At 46.1% G+C, this 16,879-nt stretch overlaps 1 protein-coding gene across 1 annotated transcript in view; it reads right to left on the bottom strand.

Annotated features, from left to right (window-relative positions):
* Nucleotides 1–12,128: 12,128 nt before the first annotated feature.
* The window catches only part of RCAN3 (RCAN family member 3), a 59,317-nt gene continuing 54,566 nt past the window's right edge, over nucleotides 12,129–16,879 (bottom strand). The window contains exon 5 of the mRNA XM_069215754.1: nucleotides 12,129–13,686. Coding sequence (XP_069071855.1) covers nucleotides 13,526–13,686 — 161 coding nt within the window. The 3' untranslated portion in view covers nucleotides 12,129–13,525. The remainder of the gene's footprint in view (nucleotides 13,687–16,879) is intronic.

Raw genomic sequence — 16,879 nt, 5'->3', positions numbered from 1 at the left:
GTGGACTTCGCAACAACAGAGGACAGGCACATTATCACCACCTATAGACTGGACAGGGCCACAATCACAGAGCTGTGTGCCCAATTGCAGCCTGACCTAATCTGCTATTCGTCACCCTACCGGGATCCCCCCTCTTGTGCAAGTCCTATCAGTGCTCCATTTCTTGGCAACTGGCTCCTTCCAAGTGACAGTGGGCTTGGTAGCAGGAATGTCTCAGCCAATGTTCTCAATAGTGCTGACCAGTGTGTTGTCTGCCCTGATTAAACACATGCGCAGCTACATTGTTTCCCCCAGGTGGAGAATTTGGCCACAGTGAAAGCTGATTTCTATGCAATGGGACATATCCCCAACATTATTGGGGCAATTGATGGTACACATATTGCATTTCCCACCCCCCAGGGCGAAATGAACAGGTGTTCAGAAATTGAAAGAGCGTTCACTCCATGAATGTGAAGATGGTGTGCCTGGCGCACCAGTACATCTTCCACGTCAATGCAAAGTATCCTGGGTCTGTGCATGACGCTTTTATCCTGATGAATAGCAGTATCCCATATGTGATGGCTCAACTCCAGAGGTACAGGGTGTGGCTAATAGGTGTGCCCTGGTTCCCACTCAGTAGATGTTGGTGTATGAGTATGGTGTGAGCCCTAGGGGTTGGTGTGTGGCTAAATGTTGTTCCTCATTATTTGTAGGTGACTCTGGTTACCCCAACCTCTCATGGCTACTGACCCCTGTGAGGAATCCCAGGACAAGGGCCAAGGAACGTTACAATGAGGCACATGGGCGAACAAGAAGAATTATAGAGAGGGCCGTTGGCCTCCTGAAGGCCAGGTTTCGTTGCCTCCATCTAACAGGGGGATCCCTGTACTACTCACCCAAGAAGGTCTACCAGATCATCGTGGCATGCTGTATGTTGCACAACCTTGCCTTACGTCTCCAGGTGCCTTTTCTGCAGGAGGATGAGACTGGAGATGGCTGTGTGGCAGCACTGGACCCTGTGGACAGTGAAGATGAGGAGGCAGAGGATGAGGATGAGGACAACAGAAGTGTAGTAATTCGTCAATCCTTCCAATGACACACAGGTAAGACAGTGTAACTTCACATTTAATTGACAGTTTGGTGTTTGACATTGTCACTGGCAGGCTGATTTTGCCATTTCTATGGCCTCTCACTGTAGCCTTTGGCATCTCTATTTGCAGATATTTGTGCCCAACTATTGCTCCTGCTGTGTTGACTGCAGCCAACTACAAGTCATTCCTATGTATACATTTCTGTACAGTTGATTTTCAATGTTTGAACCTTGTTAAACAAATACATACTTAAATCATTTGACATACTCCATACTTGTATTTGTTCAAAGGATGTTTATTTAAGTGCTAAGAGGGAGAGGGGGATGTGCAATGTGCTGGGGTGATGATGGAGGAAAGTCCAGGTTAGAGTCCAGTCTATTTGTATCACAGGTGCATTGTCCAAGGGGGCAATGGCAGTTCAAGGTGGACAGGGTGACAGAGTGGTACACAAGGATGAGAATCAGGAGAGTCTTATTTCCTGGCGGGGGTCTTGGCAATAGTCTCTAGCTTCTGCCTTGATCGCAGGAACGCAGGAATGTTTGCTTGGTGGTTCGCCTTCTGCAGGGGGAGGGGTGCTGGTGGCCTGTTGGTCCTGTGGCGGGGCCTCCTGTCCACTAGCGGCAGCGGAGGTGGAGGGCTATTCATCGGTTTGGCTAGCGGCAGAGGCTTGGTGGGGTGCCACTGCCTCCCTCATAGTGTTGGCCATGTCTGCTAGCACCTCTGCAATGGAGACCAGGGTGGTGTTGATGTCCTTCAAGTCCTCCCTGATCCTCAGGTACTGTCCCTCCTGCAGCCGCATGTTCTCCTGAATCTTGTCCAGTATCTGGCCCAGCGTATCCTGGGAATGTTGGGATGCTGCCAGGATCGGGGCGAGTGCCTCCTGGAGAGTCGGTTCCCTGGGCCTGTCCTCCCCCTGTCGCACAGCAGTCCTCCCAACTTTCCTGTTGTCCTGTGCCTCTGTCCCCTGAACCGTGTGCCCACTACCACTGACCCCAGGTTCTTAATCGTCCTGTGTTTGTGGTGTGGCCTGGGTCCCTGTAGTGGTGGACACACTGCTGACTGATATGTCCTCGGGGCAGAGGTATGAGCCCGCTGGGTGGGTGCTGTTGTGGTGTTTCCTGAGGGGGAGGCTCTGTGGTGGTGTGAGAGTGTGCCTGGGTAACCGACTGTCTGGAGATCCCTGATGGGCCAGGTTGGGCATCCAGATCTAGGCGACCAGAGCTGCTGTCATCACTGTGGGCCTCTTCTGGGAGGGGACTGGATGTTGCTGGCACCTCTTCTCCGGTGTCACTGGCTGGGGTACCTGTGCGGATGTAAATGCAGTGTTATTGTTTCTGCGTGTGACATCATGTGCATGGGTGTGTTGCCCTCTATGGTTGTTGTTGCCCTGGCAGATTTTCCTTTCCGTGAGTTGCTATTTGGTGGGCTAGGTGATTCTTTCCAGTGTGCATGCAGTGGTGATAGGTGTCCATGCAGGTCTGTGAGGGGTGTTACATGCAGCGCTTTGTATTGGGATGAGTGGGTTGTGATGGTGGGGTATGTGGGAGGTGGTGAAGTGATGGGAGTGAGGGTAAGAGTGGGGACATGCAGATAGGGGGGTGATAGTAATAGAGATTTGACTTACCAGAGTCCAGTCTTCCTCCTACCCCTGCCAGGCCCTAAGGATGCATGATTGCCAAGACTTGCTCCTCCCATGTTGCTAGTTGTGGGGGAGGAGGTGGGGGCCCACCGCCAGTCCTCTGTACCGCTAGTTGGTGTCTTGCTGCTGTGGAACGCACTTTCCCCCGTAGGTCGTTCCACCTCTTTCTGATGTCATCCCTTGTTTTTGGGTGCTGTCCCACAGCATTGACCCTGTCCACGATTCTCCGCCATAGCTCTATCTTCCTAGCAATGGATGTCTGCTGCACCTGTGATCCGAATAGCTGTGGCTCTACCCGGATGATTTCCTCCGCCATGACCCCTAGCTCCTCCTCAGAGAATCTGGGGTGTTGTTGTGGTGCCATGGGTGTAGTGTGAGTGATGTGGGTGAGGGAGTGTGGGGTGATGTGTTGGGGTGTGTGATGTAAGGTGCGTGGATGGTGTATGGGTGATGAAGTTATGTGGCTCTGGTTGTGTGAGTGCTCTTGCTATATCTCTCTCTGGTGGCAATTCTTTCTAGTTGCAAAGGGTTGTGGGTAGTGTGGGTGTGTGTTTTATAATGGTGTGGGTCTGTGGGTGTGGTGTGTGTATGTGTGTCAGGTGTGTGTAGTTTGAATTGTCCAGTGTGGTGTAGATTTGTTAGTGGGTGTGTATTTTGAGCGTGGCGGTATGTACCGCCAATGGTTTACCGCCATTGAATGTCCACGTGGTGATTCGTGAGTCAAAATGCTGTGGTCGTAGTTCTGTTGGCATAATGGTGTGGGTTTTGCTACCGCCAGTTTATCACTGACCTTTGGGCTGGCGGAGTTGTGAGTGGCTGTATAGTGACTGATTGGTATGTGTGTGTGTCATAATATACTTGGAGGTTATCCGCAGCGGCGGCGTTATGTTGGCGGCAGTCGGCATGGCGGTAAGCGTGATTTACCACCAATGTCATAATGAGGGCCTAAGTCAGGTTTGATGCCACAATTAATTTGATACCTTACAGTACCCAGTTAGTTTGTTCTATTCAGAAGTTAGCCAGGCTGAGGGGTCAGTAGGTAACCCTGGGTTAGCCAATGGGGCTACCAACTCTCCCACAGCAATGCAACAATTTGGAAGTGTGGCTGTTAGGACATATATGTATAAAATACATGTCCTACTCAATAATTCACAGATCCCAGCCTTGGGGCTTGATGGGCCTTCCTTAGGGGAAACTTACATATATTGTTAATGGAAGTGTGGGGCTTTGCCATTAGTTTCAATGACTAATTCGACCTGGCAGTGTGATGACTACCCTTCCGTTCTGCAGTGGCAGGATGGGAGCTTTTTTTGTGGGTTGTCACACATGGGGTCCCACAATCAGTGCTGTTGCCCTGGGTGGACACTCCGCTTTACATGCCCAGAGGATCATATACCAGGTTCCTAAAAGTAAGTCAGCCCTTGTCACTTGATGGTAGCCAATGCAACAGATACTTTGAAAAAAGGTTAGAATGCTGGCACTGAGGTCTTGTTTGCAGGCTTCAGCGCACTCTCAGAGTCGAAAAACCAGCAGCTAGTAGTCTAAGTGGAGGCAACAAGTATTTTCTCCCACAATAAAAACACAAAAAAAGACAGTAATAAACACATTGCAGTAATAACATCAGTGAAAATATAGTACAGTTATAAGGATACTTTAAAGGGGAAATAAAAAAAACTATTGCCTGCACCGTTGTGCTACAGAGTGCTTTTCCCACTACCATCACACATCCGAGTCAAGGGCCGCCCCAACAGGCTAGGGAGGAACAACTTGTAGGTTACATCAGCAGCAAGTGATGCATTCATTAACTACATTGTGGGTGAATCAGCAGACCGCATGTGCAATATGTAACCGCTGTTAAAGTATACTCAGACCTTCGGGGGGAGGCTTCTTCCCTAACGCATTCCTCCCCGCTCCTGCTGTCTCACTAACAGGAGAAAATGGGAAGCAGGGCGTGGTGCCTGTAAAACTCCTTGCTGGAGCAAGGGTGGTGTGAAACTGGTATCTCCATGCCAGCAGGAGATTGGCAGGGACCCACTGAGAGCTCAATGTCACCCACTTGGTTGTGCGTTCTTTGGCTGGCCCATGTCCAGAGTGAGAGCTGAGAGTAACAAGTTGTACAGAAGGTCTTTCAGTGCATGGACAGGCACACTGGTGCCGGTACGGGCAGAGATGCCCTTTAAGCCTTTGACACCCACAGTAAGGGACAGTACTTTACTAACCACCAACCAGGGGCTATATATAATTTAAATCAAGGCGATGCAAGAGACAATAATGATAATGGTCATGTAACCAGCCTAAGAGAGGATTCAGTCACCTGGTGTGGGCTTGATGTTGTTTGGAGCATAAACACATCTATTTACCTAAAAGAACATTCATGACATTGGCATTCCACACATACGTGTATATTTGTGTGTATGTTTTTAAAGCTTGCAATGCTGCTGCCTCCATAACACCTTTTGTGGGTTTGTGAGCGAAACTTACTCTAATGCAGCCAACAAACTACCTCTTGTGAGTAACACTTCCTGTCTCCTGCCTGTTCTTTGAGAATGATTGCTGTGCACATGGTGAGGAGACATATCTGAAAGAACTGAGGAAAAAGTGGCTAAGTGGGAGAAAGGAATTAGCATGGCGGCAGCAACAGTAAGAAAACAATAGCAACAAAGAGAAGGGAGAGTGAAAGAAAGGAACAGCAAAGGACAGGGAACTACTGCAAGGAGGCAAAAGGAGACAAATAGAAATGGAAAACATAAGAGGGCAAGGAAAGAAAAAGATTTGAAGAAAAGAAAGGAATTGGAATACCTAGAAGTAGAAATTTGTCTAATAGAATGAAAGGAGATTTTGTAGGAAGAGCAAAAGAGGGAGAAGGTAGAGGAAAAAATAACCTAGAAATGCGAGGTGGGAAAGAAACAAGAAAGGACTATGAAAAGCATAGGAAAACTCAGTGATAGAAATGAGTTGACAGTAAAACAACAAAGGCAGTAGGAAAAAATGACAGAGAGCAAAGAAAGTGCAAAAGAGTGCTTAACAAAGTTATTCCTGAAGAAGAACCCTCTACCACCTCCCGGAGTCAGCTATGACTCTTCAACATCATTACCCTTGTAAACACCCATCCACCACCTTCTGGAGGAAGCCTTGACTCTTAATATTACTATGCTTGGAGACAAACCATCTCCTGGAAGAAGCCTTGACTCTTGAAATCACTGTGCTTGGAGACATCCATCCACCATCTCCTGGAGAAAGACTTTACTCTTGAAATCACTACTGTAAGAAATGGGGTCTCTAGTTGTCAGAGGTGTACACCCTTGTCCAAGTATGGACCACAATCCTAGTCACGGTAAGTCACACACAATCCAAATTATCCTGTGCCCACTCTGTGGTAGCTGGCACTGAGCATTCAGGCTTAACTTAGAAGTCAATGTGTAAAGTATTTGTGCAATAAATCATACAGTAACACAGTGTAAACACCCCAAAAATACACCATACAGGTTAGAAAAATAGATAAAATGTATCTGAATAAAATAACGTAAAGAAGACAAAGTTCCAATAAGCACAAGTTGAAATATCACTTTTAAAAGGCTTAAAAGTGTCTTAACCCTTAGAAATAAACTGTTGTCTCTTTGTTGGAATGCGACAAAAATAACGATGCACAGAGACCGCAGAGGAGGAGATGCGTGGAAAAATAAGGTGTTGTATCGGATTTTACGATGTTGCACAGATGATGCGTCATTTCTATCCACGCTGCAAGGGGTTTGATTCAATTTCCGGCACGCAGTCTTGGTTTCTCGCTGCGATGCGGGGATATTTTGACACCCAGGGACGATGCGTGAGAATCCTTATCGCACTGAACAGGCACTGCATCGATCCGGTAGGCAATGCATCAAATTTTTCCATTGCAAGGTAGGCGCTATGTCAAATTTTCAGTCAGGAAGTCGGGCTCCGTTGGTCCGGTCCGCTGTGTGGTGATTTCTCGATTGCAATGCAGGGTTCGCATCGATTTTGGTAGGCATCCCATCGATGTTTGACGCACAAGGGATTTCTTGAAGAGGTGAAGTATTTGTTGGCCCTGATACTTCAGAAACAGGAGGCAAGCTCAATCCGAGCCCTCGGAGAGCACTTTTGGGGGAAGGGCAGCAGAGCAGCAGGGCAGCAGGGCAGCAGAGCAGCAGGGCAGCAGTGCAGCAGGGCAGCCGAGCAGCAGTGCAGCCGGGCAGCAGGGCAGCAGTGCAGCAGGGCAGCAGAGCAGCAGGGTAGCAGGGCAGCAGGGCAGCAGTGCAGCAGGGCAGCAGAGCAGCAGGGCAGCAGGGCAGCAGGGCAGCAGTGCTGCAGGGCAGCAGCGCGGCAGGGCAGCAGGGCAGCAGAGCAGCAGGGCAGCAGTGCAGCAGGGCAGCAGGGCAGCAGTGCAGCAGGGCAGCAGGGCAGCAGCGCAGCAGGGCAGCAGGGCAGCAGCGCAGCAGTCCTTCTCAGCAAAGCAGTCCAGATGAGTCCTGTGGGCAGCCAGGCAGCTCCTCTGACAGGGTGCAAGAGTAGGTCCAGAAGTGTCTGGGATGGAGGGGATCAAAGACCCAGTTTATACACCCAAAACTCCATTTAAAGTGGGGGAGACTCCAAAGAGTGGTTTTGAAGTGCACAAGTTCCCCTTCAGCTCAGTCCTGTCTGCCAGGGTCCCAGGGGGGGGTTATCAGTCTATTGTGTGAGGGCGCCACTGGCCTTTGAGTTGTGTCAGGCCCTCCACCCTTCCAGTCCAGGAAGACCCATTCAGCATGCAGATGTGACTGAGCGTCCTGTGTTTGTGGTTGTCTGGGTGAAATGCACAAGGGAGCTGTCAACCAGCACAGACCAGACGTTGATTGGAGACAGGCTTTAAGGCACAGATAGTGCAGAGAAATCCTCACTTCCCAAAAGTGGCATTTCTAAAATAGTAATATTAAATACAACCTCACCAATAAGCAGGATTTTCTATCGCCATTATGGCCGTACTATATATGACCCGATTACTCCTTTCAGATCAGAATGTACCCCTCAAAAAGTGTATGAGGGCAGCCTTAATGCTAGTCCATGAAAGAAGGAGGCCTCACAGTAGTGGGAAACGAATTTAGGAGTTTTCAACTACCAGTACATATAAAACACATATGTACGGGTCCTGACTTTTCCCTACATAGCACCCTGCCCTATGGGTTTCCTATGGCCTACTTTAGGGGTGATGTATATGCAGAAAAGGGTAGTTTAAGGCTTGGCAACTACTTTTAAATGCCAAGTCGAAGTAGCAGTGAAATTGCATACAGAGGCCTTACAATGGCAGACCTGAGACGTGGTTAAGGGGCTACTAATGTGGGTGGTAAAACCAGTGCTGCAGGCCCACTAGTAGTATTTAATTTACAGGGCCTGGGCACATGTAGTGCACTTTACTGGGGACTTGTAAGTAAAAATAAATATGCCAATTGGGGATGAACCAATGCTACCATGTTTAAGGGAGAGAACATATGCATGTAAGCACCGATTAGCAGTGGTAAAGTGTGCAGAATCCTAAAACCAACAAAAAGTGTCAGAAAAGTGGAGGGAGGGAGACACAAAGTTTGGGGGGGACCACCCTAAGGCTGTTGGGTCTAACATAACCCTTGCAGACAAACCATCCACCATCTCCTGGAGGAAGCCTTGACTCTTGACATCACTACCTTTGCAGACAAATAATCCACCATCTCCTGGAGGTAGTCTTGACTCTTGACATCACTGTGCTTAGAGAGAAACCATCCACCATCTCCTGGAGGAAGCCTTGGCTCTTGACATCACTACCCTTGGAGACCAACCATCCACCATCTCCTGGAGGAAGCCTTGACTCTTGATATCAATGTGATTAGAGACAAATCATCTACCATCTCCTGGAGGAAGCCTGGACTCTTGACATCACTGTGCTTAGAGAGAAACCATCCACCATCTCCTGGAGGAAGCCTTGACTCTTGACATCACTACCTTTGCAGACAAATCATCCGCCATCTCCTGGAGGTAGTCTTGACTCTTGACATCACTGTGCTTAGAGAGAAACCATCCACCATCTCAAGGAGGAAGCCTTGACTCTTAACAACACTGTGCTTGAAGACAAACCATCCTCCATCTCCTGGAGGAAGCCTTGACTCTTGACATCACTGTGCTTGGATTTTGAAGACGAAGGAAGCACAATTCGGAATCAGATGCCAAAACTGTCAGACCAAATCCCGGGGTTAGGGTCACCTACAGCAATTACATGGAAGGATGCAAAGCAGGGTCTAGCAAACAACCCCTTTATGAGACAACTTGGTATTTACCAATTTAAGATTCGCCAGAGACAGAACAGTTCTTAAATAGAACAAGGAGTTTGTCAGGAAACCTAGGTGGATCGCAATTTCATCCCTGAAAGTAAAAACCCCGTTTGCTTGTCCAGAGAGTGCAGTTTGGACACTGTAATGTGAGGGGGGTGATACAATAGCATCAAGTCTGGATCATGCTCCTGATCTTGCTGTGGATGTAAAGAAACAGTGTCTCAGCATTAAATCCCTGTTCTGAGTGCGTGGCGTTGATGTGTGAGAGGGTGATTCCAAGAATGAGTCAACGGGTCGATGAACTAAAGCATGAGTGGCAGAATGAAAGACTGACTAAAAGTATGAGAAGTTAATGCATGGATATATGGATGAGTTCATGGGTGGAGCTGACTATTCATTCACTGAGTCAGTCTTGCGTTCAGCCACTCACTCATCCCAAACATCACATACAGAAACTCATCAGTCAATTAAGAGGCCCCTTCAGAGATAGGCCAGACCTACTGGCTTTGGCAATGCTTGTTATAGTCAAAACCAGCACTGTGCTACAGTGTGGCTGAATCCCTCATCTCAGGTCCCTAGTGCCAAAGAACGTGTCAGAGAGACACTGGGAGCAGACAGTGCTTTTAAGAAGCACAGACCCTCCTACATTACTTCGAAAGACTCCTAGGCAGACCCCCCTGTCGTGATGGAGTCCAGAAAAGAGGCTGGCAACGGTTTGGTCAAAACCTAATGTATTCCCACTGTAACTCCCATCACCTTGTTCGAAATATCAACATATGTGACTTGCAGAGTGAATGAAGTGAAGAGATGAACATGTTGTCACTAGGAAACAAATGAAAGTAGACCACAAATAACCCAGAAAAACATCTGCTTTTGTTAGGTGTCAGGTGTTAATGCTAAAAACATCCATTAAGTTTAAGGTGCTCTAAGGGCACATTTTAAATGCAGTTGTCAGTGCAGAAAGAGACAAAAACTAATTTAATCTCCTCCAATCTTGGTTGATTGGAATACGGTGAGAAACAAATTCTGAAAAGATCGCAGGGAGAGAGATTTTTAGGAAATATGACAGAAAGATTTGAAGGTGTGGCACAAGTTAATTCACAGAAGCTTGAAGGTGTTTGTAAACAAAATTGTACTGGGTTTTCACATTCAGCAAACTATTGCTCTTAAGTAGCATGAGTGTGTGCCATGCTTTGTAAAATCCATCGCTGACGCATACCCTTCTTAAAAAATTGCACAAAACTTAAAATTCATGAATATGTTTCACTTTCATCATTCAGAGTAAATCTCAAGAGGCAGACAGAAGTAAAGGCAGAGGGAGACATCAGTTTACAAAAACCTGATACAGAAACCAGGCAAAGACCAAAGACCGCTGGGCGCGTACGAGTGATCTGACAGACATCACAACCCCTGTGTAGAGTTAGTGTAAGACTTGGCCCGGTGTAACACACACCTACAAATAATTTGTAAATTGCTACTGCACAGACATCCAACTCTTGCCCAATTCACACAATTCCTCAGTGCACGTTTGTACATTCCAGTTTCAGAACTTACACCCACCAGTTAATGTTAGTGACATGGGTTCTAGAGCACACATAGGGGGTCATTCCAATGTTGGCGGGCGGCGGAGGCCGCCCGCCAGAATTCCCCCCTCCGAAATACCGCGCCGCGGTCAAAAGACCGCGGCGGGTATTACAAGTTTTCCCCTGGGCTGGCGGGCGGTTGCTGAAAAACCGACCGCCAGCCCAGGGGGAAAACGACCTTCCCACGAGGATGCCGGCTCGTAATCGAGCCGGCGGAGTGGGAAGGTGCGACGGGGGCATGGGCCCCACGACCCCCCCTACCGCCATCCTGTTCATGGCGGCTTTCCCGCCATGAACAGGATGGCGGTAGGGGGGGTCGGAATCCTCATGGCTGCGGAGCGCGCTCCGCAGCCATGGAGGATTCACACGAGCAGCGGAAAGTCGGCGGGAGACCGCTGACTTTCCGCTTCTGACCGCGGCTGAACCGCCGCGGTCAGAATGCTCGTTGGAGCACCGCCAGCCTGTTGGCGGTGCTCCCGTGGTCGGTGGCCCTGGCGGCCACCGGCCGCCAGGGTCAGAATGACCCTCATAATGTTCTTAATCCTACCTGTGTGGAGGCCGCAGGCGCTCCACTTACAGAGGTAGGAAATTAAAGAAATCTCAAAAATACCTTGGTGCTTGTTTTCTATTTCCTGTAGGAGGGAAACATTTGGTGACTGAACAAGAGATCAACAATTGCAAGGTGGTGACCAACTCCCTAACACTCCATAGATCAACACCATCTAGTTCTTCTTGGTACCACTGAAGCGTGGACGAAACCCACCAGCGTGGCGCATGCACACCTGATCACTTTGCAAGTTTGATCCTTTTCCACGGGCAAGTCTACCTTGTGGATGGGAAACCAACAGCGAATCCAAATCAGAAGCTATTGATGACACAATGGAAGCCACATGAGATGCCTTCTCCAGCCTTCACCTGGAATCCTTGCCCAACCTCACCCACCACATACAGCAGCCTTGAAACACTAGCTGGCCTGGTTGGAGGACCACACATTGCAGATCACATGCCATCGCTGTCTCGTCTCCAAAGGCCTCTCGCTAACAAGGGTGATCAGATCAAGGCATTCTGTTACCTGGGGCTGATCACTCAGTCCTTTCCCAAATTCCCACCTTGGTGTGTTTTTAGATCTTTTGCATGAACTTTCTCTCCATTCCAGTGTCTGAAGTGACCAATTGTCAGATATTCTTGTCAACATATCAGCCACGCTTTAGATCGCTCATGAGAAATGCTCACACCCATCTTAACTTCTGTCACTGCCAGTAAACTAGCTTTTTCATCTAAGTCCTGATTGGTGGACTTTGGCAGCTGTGCTGTAGTATTTCAGTGCTCTATAAAACTTATAACATGCCACAAAATTGATAAATGGTGGTCTTTGATTCTTCTGTGACACATCCCACTACAACTTTTAATCGTGTGATTGTGCATTCTTTTGATCCAATATTCGTAATTACTTTTCCAGTAAGAACCACTGATTTTTTGCTGAAAACTAAATTAATAAAATCATTCTATATAACATGCTGTTTTGGAATAAAATGTGACCATGTATTTTTAGAAATATTTTAATGAGTCGTTTTGTTCAGCAAAAGCCAAAGAATAAATTAAGTAATTTTATATACACAGTTCTATACAGTAACAACGAGACTTCATAGCCACTCTTTCTAAAGAAGGCAGGCGGCTTGCAAAAGGAACCAATAATTACTTTTAACCGACTCTTTCAATAAGATGTGCTTCTCCTGTGAACACCAATCACACACCAGCCCTGCAAAAAAGGAATATTTTGATGTTCTCTTACACAGCATTTTATCCTCCAAATATTCCACAAGTAAATTAGGCACAAGGATAGGCTGCAGTGTGTCATGAAGAGTTGTTGTAGGGTGAACACAAGCAAACCCACAAACCAGTGACCGAACTGACATCAAAGGGAGCACACATATTTTGAAGTAAATGACAATGGAATAAAAATAATAATATTTGCCTAATTGGAATTTCGGCTGGAATTTTCCAGCAAATAAATGTAGGCGAGGGTGTGACGCAACAAAGAAAAAAACACAAAGACCAAATAAGGTACAAATCCAAATACTTGTGGCTCTGTTTGAAGCACCAATCGTAGAAAATTTGCTGAAGTAAAAACTACTACTTTATGTGAGCAAATTAATTCTGGATAAAAGAAAATAAGATAACAAACGTAGGTTTAATTGCGACCAAAAAGTAAACTTTTTGAGTAAAACATAAATATGATTTTTCATTAACCCCAAAACACATAATTGGGATCAAGAATTGAATATAAGAAAACTATATTTGATTGGGAGTAAAAAACCATTACTGGAAAAAGGGGAAATGGGACATAAGTGCAAATTTTGTTTCAACAAATATAAACATGGGTGCAAAATTACAAACTGTTGCTCACAAGTGAACCCCTTCATCCCTGGAGGAATATAGGGATTTCCCAGGCAAATACCTACTGGAAGAAGAATTAATCACACAATTCTTCGAGCAAGGTGCAAACCTAACCATAATTAAGAAGCGACAAGCAAGATATCGTATAAACAGTCAACTTAAAAGACATTAGTAAAACAAAACTACATTTCTTTGCTAAAATTGACTGACACTGTTAATTTGTTTGAGGGCTTTTTCTGTAACTTAAAGTGCAGACCGTTAGGACTTAAAACTAAGAGTAACACTTGAATACGAAAGTTAAGTGCAATTAAAAACTACAGAGGATATGAGAATTAGACGAAGATACAGATGTCACATGAACAATGTCCAAGAATCAATTAAATACATACAGCTTTTGCACTACACCTGATATCTGCCCAACAGAAACTTCCAGTATGTACAGTAGATGAGAATACATTTAGATATCTTTTGTGGTGTTGATTGCATTGAAACTCTACTGCGCTCTACTGTCTCCTACTCCAGGTCTGCGAGACAGACTTTGGGCTACTTTGCTAGTGGAGAGGGCTCAGTCGGGCGCTTAGTAGGAACAATTTTTTGTTTTGAACATTTCATCTCATCCTCGTCCTCTTCGGTTTCACTCTCGCATACGTGGACGACAACACTGGGTGTGGACTCGGTTCCTGCGTGAAGTTCATACTTCTCTCCTGGAGCAGACAAGAAACAACATAATTAGTGTAGAAGTCTCAGGATATATAACAATAAATTCCTGCTTAAAACAGAGATTGGTTAAATTGTGTTGCTGAATTTGAGTTTTAATATCTGAAACCCTCAGTTCGGAATTTGGCAGACAGCCATAGGATCTTACCTGACCCATCAGGGATCTTGAGCGTACTGCAAGGGTTTTGTCCTTTCTATTATCCATTTGATGGGATCAGGACAAAGCACTTAAAAAACAAATGTTTTTTTGTGGCTTTTGAACATCACTGAGAAGGTGGGGAGAACACTGCAATTTCAGCCTAGGTCAAGGACTTGAGTCACTAAAAGGAGCAAGCATAAGATGAGCCCCAGAAGGTGTTGAGACCACCCTACACAGGAGGCAGGGTCCGGGCTCAGTGGACATGAGGCAGGCACCGTGTAGGAGACCATAGGGCAAGTCTGGTCATGCAGACCCATGCAGACCATCATCAGAAGGGTTGAAGGGCTGGTAAATATACAAGACCAAGGGCATACATCAGATATTGCATCCTGGAAATGAGCACACCAACGCACAACCAACACTACATCTTGCAACATGCTAAATGCTCTGCAACAGGAACACCTCCTTCCATAACCCACCACGACAAGTGATATCAGTGCAAGACCATTGCTGGTGAGTCTTTGGAAAATCAACCTCAGGGAGCTTCGATAGCCCTTCACGGTAGCCGGAATACCAAGGAAATTGCAGAGTCCCATAAACGGCTGGCATAAAGTCCCAGTTTACTGAAACAAGGGAAATATTTTAAATTTAAAATCCAGGACTGAGATGGTAAATCCTGACACTCCTCTTCAAAGACCTGAGAACCCAACAACCAGGCCAACAAGCTAAAATTCAGAGATTGTCCGTACTGCATTCTAAGGGACTACATACACTGAGTAAAAAATCTATCCTAACATAACTTTTCAAAACCTTTATTGACTTCAGCAATCCAGTTGCCATGTGAGTTGTGCCAAGTCAGTCAAAGATGCTTGTGTAGTCATTAAATTCTTTTTAAGACAAATCTTAAAAGATCAGGTGCCCTATCACTGAGACAGAGCATGCTGACGGGGACCCGGGACTGCACAGTAATATCTGAACCAGAGACTGGTTTATTAATACAACCAGACTGAAAGCCCTCCCATACCGCCACTGAGGATCAACTCAGAAAAAGCAGCGAGGTAAGCAATGATGCTTTGAACCAACAATTCACACTCACAAATATGAAAAAACACCACTTGTCCCAGAAGTAATGGAAAATCACTACTCAAAACTACTTTACCTACACATCAAACTTCTAGTTAGAAGCTCATCTGGAAAGTCTTCCCTCCACCTTTGAAGAGAATGGATGATTGTGAGAGCAACAGACCACAACAGACTATCTATTTTGTAAAGAGCAACATAGTTGTAATCCTTGTCAGTTTATCATCAACTCTCTTGTAACAAAATGTGCACTTCCTCAAAATGTAAGATCAGACAATGGATGCGTTCTTGCAGTCAGAGATAACTCGGGACGATGCCATGGCATGTGTGAAGCGCCCTCCTTCTCACTGTTGGAGGGATTTCATGAGACACAGCATTCCCTCCACTATTTTTAAATGTTTACATCAGTGGTTCTAATTTTTTAGAAACGCAACCCCCATTTTTGGAACAATAACCTGTGGGGTCCCACTTAGCTTTAACGAACATGAGGTGGGCGATTTTTTAATGTAATTAAAACATTGTGTGGTAGCACACTGTCATTTACAGACACCACATTTTCTATTGAAATGGCGGCTAACTTTGCACAGATGTATAGTTTTACTCATCAAACTATATTGCACACAAATGATAATGTGTGGAAATCGGGCAGCTGTGAATATTTATCATTTGAGCAAGTGGATTGTCTTAATTGGTTTTAATTCTATTAAAATCTCTGTTTCCGGCACATTTCAGAATTACAAAAATGTGCCAATTTTTGCTTTCAAGACAGCTGAATGTGCACAGCTCACTTATAGGTATTTTTTGTGTCTTATGAAAAAATAACATTGTACAGCCTTTCCTCTCACACTCCCTGTACCTCAGCATGATTGTCACATAATTCACTTTAGAAACTCCTCTCACTTTGCAGTCAGAGAGAGAAAAGTAAACACCACTCCCAGTGATAAAAAACATAAGAGCACTTTGTCAGAAGACATAGCCTGACATTTGGTCTCTGTCTTTGAAAGACCAGCAAATGTGACAAGATAAGTACAGAATTTGATGGCATCTTTAATCATTGTTCGGACTTTACCAAACAAAAAGAAATTGGGTCACGACCCACAGTTTGGGAAGTGTTGGCCCGCATCCATCCTCTTCCTCAGTAACTCAGGAGCTTGTGCTTCAGGGTTAAGCTTGTACTGATGACAGCTGCATTTATTCCAAGTGGACTAAAAATCTTTAAGGTTGTGAAGCTGATGGACAAGCAGAAGTGAGTTAGCTATTATGGTTCAAAAGATGGGTGATTTACACTTTATGACACTGAACCCTGCCAGGACAGAGGTGATAAGCGTTGGAGGTTCCCAGAAGTCTGGGCAAGAGGCGATGGTACGTGGCACACTCCCTGGTCATTTGTCCATCGCCAGCATTCAAATGAATGGTGGGGCTACCCTCTCTATCATACAATTGTCAACTGTGCTGGCTTTACTTCAGAGGATGGAATGGATGTTTCTGTATCATTCCTACCTTTTGAAGTATCTTAGACACTGCTTTTACCTCCTAAGCCCGGCGTCAGGACAGTTCGAACACTAAAATATGCATCTGGTAGACTTTAGCATGTTCACAACAGGACAGCAGGACTATTTGCAAAAATGAAGTGCATGGAGAAGGTCTGTCCCACCCTGAGAGGACTCTCCCAGAGAGTGCACAAGCAGAATATAGAGAGCTATGGATGGTCCAAAAACAAGTCCGCTGCCAAACGTGGTCTAAACCAGACAATATATCAGTAGATCCCTCCATGACCGCCGTAGAGGGCAGAGCCGGGGTTACAGCTGCTCCTGTGTGAGGAAGGCACAGCAAGGCCGTGCATCCTTTCCCAGGCTGGTGGGCCTTGGATAGAACATGCTCCCATTATCACTTAAATATAAGCAGAACAACCCCATGATTAGGAAGCTACAGAAACCTGGCACAGTTCAACACTCTCAGAT

Source organism: Pleurodeles waltl, chromosome 12 (genome assembly GCF_031143425.1).
Source record: "Pleurodeles waltl isolate 20211129_DDA chromosome 12, aPleWal1.hap1.20221129, whole genome shotgun sequence".
Classification (NCBI taxonomy): Eukaryota; Metazoa; Chordata; class Amphibia; order Caudata; family Salamandridae; genus Pleurodeles; species Pleurodeles waltl.
The sequence above is the reverse complement of the archived record's forward strand: the minus strand, read 5'-3'. Positions and strand labels throughout refer to the sequence as shown.